Source organism: Triturus cristatus, chromosome 12, assembly GCF_964204655.1.
Source record: "Triturus cristatus chromosome 12, aTriCri1.1, whole genome shotgun sequence".
Classification (NCBI taxonomy): domain Eukaryota; kingdom Metazoa; phylum Chordata; class Amphibia; order Caudata; family Salamandridae; genus Triturus; species Triturus cristatus.
The window spans coordinates 800,538,093-800,552,180 of record NC_140595.1 but is presented as its reverse complement, the minus strand read 5'-3'; the positions used below and the strand labels follow the sequence as shown (position 1 = coordinate 800,552,180).

The following is a 14,088-nucleotide window of genomic DNA, read 5'->3' as shown; positions in this document are numbered from 1 at the left end:
GGTTGATAAGCAAGTGGACCATATTATCAGTTAAAAAAGGAATGATCTTGTTTAAGCTGGCATTTCTTTTCAGGTTTGGTGGGATTCAGCTGGGAAACTAACCTGTTTTTAGAGGAAGCTCTTTTTGTAAAGCGCAAACATCTTTCGGTTTCCAGACAGTTCGTAATGCACTTTCCAGGATTCCGAGTTAATCTGGAGCCTGCTCACAGCAGTGCCAGCGCTAGATAGAGCAGTGCAGAGCAATGCATGCCAGGCACTGGCACTGTTCCCTCGAGGCACTGCGCGTGTCCGACTACACGTGTGCGCCTGCCAGCTTCAGCCCTTAAAAGGTTAAACGTGCCTCATTTGACAGGTTCCTGAAAGGTTTCATTGCAAAAGGGAAAGAGTGAGTAAAAGTGAGCCAAGCCTCCCTGCTCCGGGGCTATATATATCTTGTCATCTGTAATTTTGGGGGACATTAGAAGCCTGCCAGCAGAGAGTGCCTGTCCTCCCAGCTCCAGAGGTTTCCCTTCAGACCACAATAACCAGGCTCCCCGGCTGCACGCTTGTGGGGAGTGTGTTGCTTAATTCTTAAGGGAGCTGGAAAGCTTCCAGGGCTCTGCTCCTGGGTTACACCCTTTGCTAATCTCTGTGCATTAGTAATATGACTGAAGTAAACTTAGGTAAACTCTTCCGCACTGCGTTGGTGTTCTTTGAAAGGAAAGTTGCCTCTTACTGTTCCAGGTGTTATGTTTGCATTTACAAGTCAGTGTTTTTATTTCTCTTTTCGCATGAGCTCTTTATAAATTATTGTCTATTTCAATGTTATTAAAAGTATCACGGGTAGAAATGATCACCACATTTATGTGATGCACTATACAAACTATGTGTTTATTTACCAATCCTGTGGTACTAGTTGTATCGACCTCAGAAGGATGAGAGACTGAGCTGCCTGTTAAGGATTCAACCAAGCAACCTTTATCTTAGACACTGATTTCTGCGATGGATACCCATAATCAGCTAGCTCTTTTGATGGCTAGAAGGTAACCGTAGGGCTGGAGATTGGATTCTTGTGGCACTAGAAGAAATTATATATGTTGCCACCCCTCTGCCACCATACATAGTCCTACCCCCATTTAACTAATCTCCCCGCTTTATAATGCCACCAGTAACAGCATAATATATGGCCTTTCTTCAAAAAGAAGTCATAACACTTGAACTGAGTTTCAGCAACTTATATTGCAAAACTATTCACTAAGCTACAACTTGCAACAAAAAACAGCTTATTATTAATAACATAGGCAAACCTAATGCATTTGCCAATTCTTGTTGTTATTTGGTGTGAATCTGTGCAGTAGTTTTGGAGATATTAAAGGAGAAACAAATGTGTATATCTAGAGGCGTGAATTGTTTGTAAATCCTTCGCGATGTGTCGCGAATCCACGCACCAGCAGGAATTCCATGATTGGTTGGCCGCAACCTGTGGAGAAAGTTGCGGCTGCCATTTTGTGTAACAGGACATGGTCCAGAGGGCCTCAAAATAGTATTTGAAAGTACTAGAAGGGGACAGGGTATAGGTACCTTGACCCCATGGCTGGAACATAGGGCTCTTTCAGGGACCTCTTATGTGTTTAACATGTCCAAAAACTATTTTTTTCTCCATGTGTGATATTTGCAAATCGATCACAACTCTCAGTGTGCCCGGTGTAATATCATGACGGACTCACGAATATCGCCAAAATTATAAAAAAATACAATTACACACTAACTCACTCAGACACTAATGCACTCATTCACAGACCCACTCACACTCTCGTATACCTACTCACAGGCCACTGAGAGACTCAAACACCCACTCAGACTCATCGAGACTCATGCATGCACTCATATACCCAAAGTGAGACACATATACCCACTCACATGCTCACACATACCTGCACACCCACTCACAGACTCACAAGGTTATGCACCCATTGTCAAACCCACCCAGACACATGCTTCCACTCACAGATCCACTCAGACACTATCACACCCACTCACACACCCACTCAGAGACTCATGCACCCACTCACTGACCTAATGAGAGACTCAATGCACACAATCATAAACTGGCTCAGACACTCATGCACCCTCTCATAGACCCTCGCAGTCACATGCACCCACTCATACAGACACACACACCCACTCACAGATCCAGTCAGACACTCATGCACTCACTCACGCATCCACTAAGAGATACATGCACCCACTCACAGACCCACTCAGGCACTCATGCATCCATTCACAGACCCACTCAGATACTCACAGACCCATTCAAACACTCATGCACCCACTCACAGACCCACTGAGACACTCACAGACACATTCATACACTCAGTCACCACTCACACACCCACTCAAACACTCACACCCACTCACAGACCCAGTCAGACATACCCACTCGCAGACCCACTCAGACACTCATGCACCCTCTCATCGACCCTCTCGGAGACACATGCACTCACTCACATACCCACACAGACACTAATGGAGCCAGTCACAGACCCACTGAGACACTCATGCACCCACTGACAGACCCACTGAGACACTCATGTACCCACTCACAGACCCACTCAGACTCTTGCATCCGTTCACAGCCCCACTCAGACTCTCACACACGTACTCACAGACCCACTCAGACACTCAAGCACCCACTCAGTCACTCAAACACTCACTCACAGACTCACTCAGACACTCTCATGCCCACTCACAGACGCACCCAAACACTAATGCACGCACTCACAGACCCACTCATAGACTCAAGCACCCACTCACAGACCTATTGAAAGACTCATACGCACACTCATAGACCCACTCAAACACTCATGTACCCTCTCATAGACCCACTCAGAGACACATGCACCCACTCACACACCTATACAGACACTCACACCCACTCACGGATCCAGTCAGACACTCATGCACCCACTCACAGACCCACTCACCCATTCACAGACCCAGACACTCATGCACCCACTCACAGACCTACTTAGACACTTACACACCCACTTATAGATCCACTCACACAGCCACTCACCAACCTATTGAAGCAGTCACAAACCCACTCTGAAAGGTTACATATTGAAGTTAAGAAGCAACATTTTAGAAATTCACTGAAAAAAATAAATGTTACAGAGATGTTATAGATAGGAAATAACGTCTTAAAACAATAGAAATTCATTTAAAAAAACAAAGGATAGAGGGATGTTACAGCTAGGAAATAACGTATAAATTGACTGGAAATAAGCCAAAGGTTCCAGGAACGTTATAGTTAGGAAACAGAATTACAAAACCATAGAAATTCACTGAAAAAAACAAAGGTTACAGGGATGTTTTAGTTAGGCTCAAGTTTCACACATACAAAGCCATTGACATTCAGCAGTTATAGTTATCTGTGCTAACTATAACTTACGCCCCTGCAATGCTCTGCTTATGACCTTACATATTCCATCATTCATGACATGGTCAGTGATATCACTAATGACATCATCCACAGAACCACTCACACCCCCATGCAATCTCATACACCCCCTCACACCCCCACAAAACCACTGAGTATACAGCCACTCACACACCCACCCACTCACCCATACAGCCATTCAGACACCCATTCACACACTGATACAGTCACACAGCCACTCAGATGACATATGGTAGAACAAGTATCACTCATTAGTATTAAAGAAAGAATAGCAATGCAACTCATGCAGTGCCTAAGTATATATCTTTAAGTCTCAGAAACATTTATGAAACACTCACAGTCACTGGATGATGTCATGAGTGATGTCACTGACCATGTCATGAGTGATGTAATATGTGAGGTCAGAAGCAGTGGATTGTGGGGGAGTAAGTTCATGTTAGCTCATGTGCTGAATTTCAATAGTTTTGTACATGTGGAATCCGAGCCTAACTAGAACATCCCTGCAACCTTTGATTTTTTCAGTGAATTTCTAAGAGTTTTTTAATTCTATTTCCTAACTATAACATCCCTGTAACCTTTGTTTTTTTTCAATGTGTGTGTGTATATATATGTATATGTATAGTAACATAACTATTAGAAATATGTATTTTACATTATATTAATTGTCTTAACATTTTATGTTTATTAATATAATATACATATATCACATTAATACATTTAAAATATGAAATAAATAATATAATGTAAAATAAATATTTTGATTAATTAAATTATATATAATTTAATAGAAATGCATTTAAAATATAAAACAAATTAATGTAATGTAAAATAAAAAAAAAATGTAATTGACTATTTATATATATATACATATATATATATATTCATATAAATAAAAACACACACATATGTGTGTTTGTGTGTTTATATCAGTATGTATTTATATATAATATTATATATCATTGGAATATATAATAATAAATGTATATATCAAAATATTTAACACTGAATACTTTAACCTCGATTTATATCAAAATATTGATATTTTTGTCAATTTTTTAATGATATTAGTGTCAACGATATTTCTTTTTGATATTTTTATACCTACCACTATAAGTATAGGAGCACGATATTGTGGTAAACAATAAAACAATATTTTTGTTATCTATATTGTTTACTACAATATTGTGTCATTGATCTCTGTCTAAGGCCACTTCAGATTTCCATGTACATCAGACTATTTTACTGCCTTCTTTCAAAACCCACCCACCCTCTCATGCATACTTTAGATGTTAAGAAGGAACTATTTGAGTAAAAGGTTGGGGATGCAGAAGTCAATGCAATGTTTTTTTAAACTATTTCTCAATCGGCACTCTCTTGGCATCTTCAAAACATTACACTCCTGGGTGGATTGTAGCCTCCAATGTTCTGATGAAGTCATGGACACACTCTCCTAGTGATATAGCAGTCTCTGATTCTCTTGTGGGAAATGTTTTTGTGTCAGAGATACTTAAAGCAACAACCTGGCTGTTAGAACTGACCTTTTCCTGATGTTACTCTATTGATATGATGACCGTAGATACTCTGGTAGATACCGTTTTCTTATTCAAATGAGTTTGCTTCTATGTTCTGATGAAGATATTGTATTCTGATGATTACCCTTCGCCTTCCTTTGGATTAGGCTTTCTACTGTATTATAGTGTTTGTTTACTAATACGAAATATGAAACACCCATGATAAAAGTATCTTAATTGCAGTATTATTCATAAGCACCCTGCTCCTAGGAGAAGAGAGAAAAGGTTATAGGCAAGATTCTTGCCAAATCTATAACAGAAAACTTAACTGACTAAGACACCCTGCATGGCATGATAGGACAGAGTAGATTCTAGAATCATTAAAGGATCCTGGTGACAATCAATAGGGCGCACAGTGCTTCAGTCCAAGATGCTGATATTTTTATGGTTCCCTTCCCCTCTGTCACAAGAGATTGGTCAGCTCCTGACACCTTATACGTCTTCACTGCACCAATTGTATTCAGTGATTTGTTTTCACTGTTGGTAGTTTCGGACCTTTTTTTCCATGTGCCTCCAATCACAAAAAATAGACTGTTGTACTTTAAAAATGATTTGCACATGGATACACTGCCAGTCTTAATATCTAATACATGCAAGTTCTCCTACTAAGGGGTCGATTCCGATCCTGGAGAAACCGGGTACGAACCGTCGGTCGGAGCGTTTTCTCCGTCCGACTCGTACCCGGTAAAAACACCATACAAACATGCAAGTACGGTTCGTACGGAAACACCATTTCCGTACGATTCGTACAAAATACCGACCGACACAAAAACACATACAAATGTGATCCGGGACGGCGCGTACGCGACATGCGGACGGAGTTAGGCAGCTTTTTACGTACCAGCAAGTACATTTCGTACCGACAGCACTCCGAACGGCTATATTTTTACGGCACACAAAAAGTGCCGGTAAAGCTAAGTACGCCGCGAAGCGTGAGGAAAAGGGGGCCCGGTATGCGCCGGACACCCCCCCAGCCCCCTCGTATGTCCGCGACGTCCCCCAGCCCCCCGTATGTCCGCACCATCCCCCCAGCCCCCCCTGTATGTCTGCGCCATCCTCCCAGCGCCCCCGTATGTACGGTGCGGACCCCCACCCCCGTATGTACGGTGCGGACCCCCACCCCCGTATGTACGGTGCGGACCCCCACCCTGTATGTACGGTGCGGACCCCCACCCCCGTATGTACGGTGCGGACCCCCACCCCCGTATGTACGGTGCGGACCCCCACCCCCGTATGTACGGTGCGGACCGTACATGCGGGAGTGGGGGTCCGCACCGTACATACGGGGGGGCTGGGGGGACGTCGTGGACATACGGGGGGGCTGGGGGATGGCGCGGACATACGGGGGGCTGGGGGGACGGCGTGGACATACGGGGGGCTGGGGGGACGGCGCAGACATGGGGGGGTGTGCAGCGCATATGCAGGCACATGTTTGGACGTCTCCATGGTTGCTGTGGAGGTCCGCTCCGTATGGTGTTTTTACCATACAGTTATGGATTCGGACGGATGGGACGGATCGTACTTGCGCGTTCGGACGTCGGTTTGCCGAGTCGTACGTAAAAACCTCCGGGGATGTGTCGGACACTTTTTCCGACCCGAGGACGTGTCGGGGTATATTCCCAATGCGATTCGTATGGTGTTTTTTACATACGAATCGTACTTGCCAGTTTGTACGGGACTTGTACGATTCGTACGTAAAAAAATCCGGATACGATTCGTACAGGGAATATTTCTCCAGGATCGGAATCAACCCCTAAGAAGCAAGTTGTTTTTGCTTGTGTTTGTGTTCATCAATGTGTGTGTGTGTATACATAAGCGTGTTCACGTGTCAGTGTATGTATGACTTGCACATGGACACACTGCCAGTCTATTTTCGAATATATGCAACTCCTCCAAATAAGACGCAATTTCAGTTGCTTGTGTTTGCGTGCTTAAGTACGTATTCGTATGCCTGCATATTTACATGAGGGTAACTAGTCATAATATCGAATAAAAGATATCGATTGGACAAAATATCCAGTCTTTAATATCGAGTGGACAGGATATCAGCTTGCAAAAATATAGTGGTTAAGAATATCGACATGCAGGTAAGAAATATCGATTTTAATAATATCGAAGTTAGTATTATCGATTGTCAAAATATCGTTGTTAATAATATCTATTTTTTTTTGTGTTTTGTATGTTAGTATTTGTGCTAAAATGATGTCTATATTTTATAATGTGTTTGAATTTTTTTAAAGAAATGAATTTTATGTTAATTAATTTTTGCTTAATTTAATTACGTAGCGGGTTGTGGGTTTATAGAGGAATAGTATGGGAAGTAATTTAATTATAATATATATTTTTTAAATTAATTAATTATATGTTAATGACTTTTTGCGTAGTTTAATTCTGTAGTGGGTTGTGGGTTTATAGGGGAATAGGGTGGGAAGTAATTTAATTAATTAATAATTTAGGGGTCTATTAGGATGGCGGGCGGATGGACGCCGCACCGCCGGACTGGCGGCGGCCATCCGCCCGCCATCAAAACCCGCAAAACCGCCGGTCCGATTAGCATTGCGGTCGTGACCACCGCAGTCGGGGAGATTTTCCGACTGCCATCCTAATGACCCCTATTTATTTAATAATTTATATTTTTAATTAAGTAAATAATTTATTATTAATTCATTATAAATTGAACAATAACAATTAATAATTAATTGGTAATTATTTTAATTGTGTCATTTTTTATTAATAAGTAATTAATTAGATATCAATTATTAATACTTAATTTGCAAATATGTTAATTGTGTACTTTTTTTATGCGCGGGTTGAGGGTTGATAGGGGAGTAGGGTGGGAAGTAATTTAATTTTAATGTAATTTTTATTATTCTTTATCTAATATTTATTAAAAGTTATTTTATAGTGTTAATTGTGTGAAATAATTTAGATTTAATGGTTATTAATTTTATTGTTAATTGTTATTAGCTAATTAATTAATTGTTAATTAAATATGTTAATTTATTAATATTTACAATATTGTAGGTGACGTTTATAGGGGAAAATGGTGGGAGGGAAATTAATTTAGAAAAATTCCCACCCGCTATCGAACACTTTCCCTACTGTTGCACTCCCTGGAGTGGGAATAATAATTTTTACCCACCCGCTATCCAACACTTTCCCTACTGTTGCACTCACTGGAGTGGGAATAGTAATTTTTACCCTCCCGCTATCCAACACTTTCCCTACTGTTGCACTCCCTGGAGTGGGAATAGTAATTTTTACCCACCCGCTATCCAACATTTTCCCTACTGTTCCACTCGCTGGAGTGGGAATAGTAATTTTTATCCACCCGCTATCCAACACTTTCCCTACTGTACCACTCGCTGGAGTGGGAATAGTAATTGTATCCCTTACGCTATGCAACGTTTTCAGTATTGTTATATTTAATGTAGTGTAAAATATTATTTTAAAAAAATTATTTTAATGTTTTAACTTATAATATATAATTTATTTTTATATTTATATTATAGATATATATATATAATTATATTTTTAATATTTAATAACTCAAAATATTGATTATTCTTTAAAATTATTAAATTAATATATAATACAAAAAATGAATGTTTTACATTATATTTATTATTTATTACTTTTAATCTTTTAAAATTATTTTTAAGTATGTTTTACCTAATTATATTTATTATTTCATTAATTTTATATTACTTTTAAGACATTTAAAAAGTCGATATTTTAGCAAACTATATTATTAACAACGATATTTAGGATTCAATATTTTTGTACTTACCTGTTTGTAGATAGGCAGTCGATATTCTGTCACTCGATATTTTTACCTCGATATTCTGGAAGCTCGATATTCTTCTCCTCGATATTCTGTCAGTGATCCGTATATATGTGAATGAGTTGTACCTGTCCTTCATATAATTCTAGTATAATGGGGTAGTTCTTCACTTTTTGTTTGGACTCATGACAGGATGATGTCCAACCCTGGTATTGTGGGTCCTAAAACCATGTTGGTAACTCTAGATTATGGTGACCATCCATAGAATGTTGGTGGCTACCCTTGGGACTGCTGCCTTCGTTGTGATGTGGTTATTCCTGGCATATTTTAGGCATCCATTTCATGATGATGCCTACTCTTGGTCCTGTGGTCCCTCTCTATAATCGTGTTAATTCTAGACATATTGTAGATATCCACATCATGATGGCATCCACCCTAATGCGATCCTGGGTCTGGAATAACAATGGTAATTCCTGTGATATTTGGGGCATCCATGGTATGATTGCATCCACCGCTTTTATATTGCTGGCATTAGCTTAAGGTGGTAGTTCTTGGCATGTAGTGGGTATTCATGGCATGATGGTGCCCATTGGTAAAATCGTAGTGCAATGATGGCAAATAGTTGACATCCATGGCTGATGATGACCACCTCTAGTATAGTGCTGGCTCTGGCATAATACTACTCAGCCTGCATCCATCGCATGAAGGTGCCGATCATTAGCCTGCATCCATCGCATGAAGGTGCCGATCATTAATATAATGCTGGTCCTCATGTGATGGTGGCAATTCATGTAAGATTGTGAGGTGTGGGCACGCATGCCATGATGAAGCCCGCCTGGTATAGTACTAGCTCTGGAATATTCTTGGGTATTCTTTGCAGATAGCAGGCATCCTTGTTAATGGTGGGCCCATCCCTGGCATCATGCTGGCCCTGGCATAATGGTGGTAATACATGCAGTATTTATACAGTAAAATGCAAGCCAGAATGTATCCTTGTGTGACAGTCTTGTTGGAGAAGATTCTACCCACGCCTGCAAGAGTATGTGTGCTTTTAGTTTCAGTGGCCTATTGGTAGAACTTGCATCCGTTACTAGGTTATTGAGTTGTACAGAAACAAATGAGAAACCAACACAGAGTACATACCATTGCGATTTCTGCTTCTTTTGCTTCTTTTATAAATTTGTCCATTACTCGACTGTCACAGATCGGGCGAACAGGAATCGATTTTGCTGGCTTCAAGTTTCCACATAACAGTAATAGCAGAGCAATGAATCCTAAACAGAAACAATAGGAAAAAGTGAGATAAGTCAAGTTGAATAATAGATTTGAAAAATCCATTTGAAAGTTCCCAGAGGCACTTGGAAAACGATATGTAATGACTGGGAAAAAGCATTTCCCCAATGTTCTTTTTCTCAGTAGAAAACAAGGTCTTGGTATGCTGAGTCTGGAAGAGTTACAGGCTTACTAACGACACGGATAGTGGGGAAATCTCTGATTCATGAAGTAAGTGGTGATTATCGGTTGAACGATTCTTCTCTGAAAAGGTTCAGTTGGCAGAATTTTAACAGCTGTAATACTGCAGTGCTGCCCATTCCTTTTCACTAATGGATACCCGGCAAACCACCTGATGTGCTTGCTAGGCTGCTCATTTGTTATGCTGACTGTCTGGCAGCCACCCTTCATGGTAATGTGTTTCAAAAGGTTGTAAAATGCCTATGCTTATTCTTTTGAGATTCTGACAGTTTAGTGCCTCACTACGCCACTACCATTACCACCACTATTACCATTACCTCCTGTCTAGACAGGAATTTGTAACAAGCGACACTAGGATTAACAATAACAGAGGTAAAGAGGGATCCGCTGATAAAGCCAAGCACAAAGTAACAAAGAAAGTAAAAGCTACAGAATTGCAGACTCCCAAGAGGCAGTTAAGCACTAAGACCAACAATTAGTGCATGCAAGAGTAGATGTAACAATATTAGTACTAAAGGGGTTGTGGTGTGAAGAGCTCAGGAACTGCACCTGGGAAGACTGAAGTGCAGTCAGCTTCTCATCTGCAGTTGCTGTTACTGATGCTATCCCCAGAATATCCACATATTTGGACATACATTCTCAGGCATGGAGCTGATAAATTCAGTGATGTTGTTTTGAAAGGTAATGTAAGATCATACAGTGTGTGAAATGCACATAGGTTACTTGCTGTGTCCACAAATCCTGGCAGTCACACAGGAATATGCAAGGCACTCCCTCCTCGACCCCTCCCAATCCGGATTCCTCAGCAACCACAGCACCGAGACCACCATACTCGCCGCCACAGATGACACCCGCACCCTCCTCAACCAAGGCCACACTGCGGCCTTGATCCTACTCAACCTCTTCGCAGCCTTCGATGCCGTCTCCCACTGCACCCTCGCTGCCAGACTCCACGACGCCGGCATAAGGGGAACCGCCCTCGAAAGGCTCCGCTCCTTGCTCACTGGCAGGACCCAAGGAATCAGACTGCCACCCTTCCACTCCGAGGTGCCTCAAGGATCATCACCATCTACATGGCCCCCTCGCCACCATCTTCAGACAGCACGGAATCAACATAGTCTCCACCGACGACACCTAGCTCATCCTCTTCCTCACCAAGGACCCCGTTACCACCAGACTTAGCTTTCAGGAAGGAATGAAGGACGTTGCATCCTGGATGAGCAGCAGCTGCCTGAAGCTCAACTCAAAGAAGACAGAGGTCCTTATCCTTGGACTCTCCCCCACTGCATGGGACATCATCTGGTGGCCCACTGCCCTTGGCAGCCAGCCCACCCCCACCGGCCAAGAAAAGGTTTGCTGTGCTAAGATCACCATCTTCCCAGTTTTCAGGAACAAGCAGAGTTGTAAAAAATATTTTGTTACCATATTTTTGCATTGTTTTCAAGTGGTTGTCCATTTTTTCATTTTTTTTTTTGTGGTTTTAAACTACTTGCGGTTTGTGGAGGAAACACTGAGGTGATCCGGGCAGATATACATCTCTAAAATCTAGATAAAACTCTGAATTCAGCAAGCGGTCACATGTATGGTTTGACCAAGGAAAATAACTGTTAAAATAAAAAATAATGTAAATAAAATTGGAAAAATTGAAATAGCTGAGAATGTTTTTATCTGTCATTTTTTACACCGACAGCCAACTTGCAAAAGTTATATGCTTTCACATGTCAGACCTTTATGGACACAGTAATATATAGTGTTTGTTGGTTATCCAAAGACATTCAATCACCAGAGCCAAGAAGTTTGCTGCAGCGACTCCGCGTCAGCACCCACGCTGGCGTATCAACATCAGTTCCTTTTTTTGGGGGCCTTCGACATAAATCTGAAGCTTGTATTCATGACTATTATTTGCATTTGTAAAACACAGATTACAATAAGAAAAAAAACACCAGTACAGTACTCAGCTTCATCGATATGGTGATATAACGGTATCAACAGTTGGAGTGCATCACACTTTAGTTTACATTTTTACATCAATGCGCTATATTGTTTCAACACTGTTCGTCCCATTTCGACTAGTAGACGGTCTGTTAGATGACTAAAAGACCTGTTAGACCCTGTTCAATACAGCAAAAGTATCCGCATTACCCAGTGGTCACTTTAGAATTCTTCTGTTTGCACTGTGTTGAGTCAGTCAACAAACGGGCCCCAGATGTCCTGGGGGCGGGACCTTGCTGGCATCAGCTCCCAGTAATTCTTCAACTGGGTCTTGCACTGAGTGACACTGGTGACCCATCCCTTCACTATTGGGGGACCGCCCTCCATTGGAGTGCCACCTGGCTCGTAGCCATGAGTAACAGCATGGCAGTTAATTTCCTCTTTTTGGGGGGAACAACAGTAATGTCGCCCAACAACACCGCCAGCGGCGTGCAGGGTAGCTCCTGTCCAATTATGTCATGTATAAGTTGTAGTGTGTGCGTCCAGAAGTTGTCCACTGTGCGGCACTGCCATGCTATGTGCAAGAAAGTTGCTTGTGGGGCCCCACATCTCCAGCAGCAATCATCAGGCCGCAGACCCATTCGGTGCAACTGTACTGGGGTTCGGTAAAGACGGTGCATGTATTTGAAGTGTATTAATCTGAGTCGGTAGTTGGAGGACAGCATTTGCAACTGGCCACATATGAGCTTCCACTGATCGTCTGTGATGTCTTCTGCCCATGCCACTATGGCCCCCGGTGTAGTGATTGGGAATTCACGCTGTGTTATGTTGTATATGCTGGTGATTAGTTTACGGCAGTGATCGATCGCTAGGACATTTTCCATTGCTGGTAATGTTGGGGGGGTTTGGGAACGTGTCATATTTGCTTCTACAAGAGGCTCGCAGTTGGTAGTAGAGCAGCATGTCCGCAGCGTAAGGAGAAGCTGCTGAACCGCACATCTGCTGTAGTGTGAGGAAGGTGTCTGCTGGGAAGAAGTCTTTGCCTGTCTGTAGCTGGAGTGACGCCCCTCGCTCCCATGCCCTGCGATCCCCTAAGGGGGGTATTTGTGGGTTACTGGCCAATTGCATAGAGGGGGCATATAATATCTCTAACTTCGCTCCTTGCTTGCGCAGACCCATCCATGCCCACCTCAGCGCCTCAACCGTGACTATCTCATTACGTGGTCTCTTGTATGTGTAATATATGGCGGTTCCAAGCGGTAATGGTGCCGCTCTGTCTAATTCCATCGCCACATGCGGCTGGAAGGGTGTAGGGTGTACCCAGTATTGTAGGAACTGCACCTGTGTGCTGTGAGCGTAAAGTGCAAAGTCAGGGGCAGCAAGTCCTTCCTGGAACTGTGGTAAGGTTAGTACCTCCCAGGATATTCTGGGTTGTCGAACCGCCCATACCAGTTCAATCATAAGGGAGCGCAGTATTTGAAAGAAGTGCGAGGTCAGGGGGGTGGGTACATTCATGAAGAGGTACAGCAACTTGGGCAGGATGATCATTTTGGCCCCTGCAATACGCCCAATCAGGGACAATGCGTTGTACCCTCTCGGTAATCCAGTCCACCACTCTACCGTAGTTCTCCGTCCAGAGTTCATTTAAGTCATTACTAATCCATATCCCCAAATAGCGTGTTGGTCCTGACACCCATACTATAGGATACTCAGTTTCGAAGGGCTGGGTGCCAGGCGTCAGGGGGACAATGACAAATTTGCCCCAGTTTATCCGTACCCCAGAGATGTCCCCGTATTGTATCAGTTCTCTTGTCATAGGAGCCAGATTTTCTTTAGGGTCTGTCATGTAGAGCGTGATGTCATCCGCATAGAGTGATACGTTCAGCCCT

General features: G+C 42.4%; 1 protein-coding gene across 2 annotated transcripts in view; it reads right to left on the bottom strand.

The window, feature by feature from the left end:
* The window catches only part of EPO (erythropoietin), a 457,580-nt gene that overhangs the window by 125,974 nt on the left and 317,518 nt on the right, over window positions 1-14,088 (bottom strand). For both annotated transcript variants that reach the window (XM_085638048.1, XM_085638047.1), the window contains one exon: window positions 9,938-10,068. In XM_085638048.1, coding sequence (XP_085494174.1) covers window positions 9,938-9,982 — 45 coding nt within the window. In that variant the 5' untranslated portion in view covers window positions 9,983-10,068. The remainder of the gene's footprint in view (window positions 1-9,937; window positions 10,069-14,088) is intronic.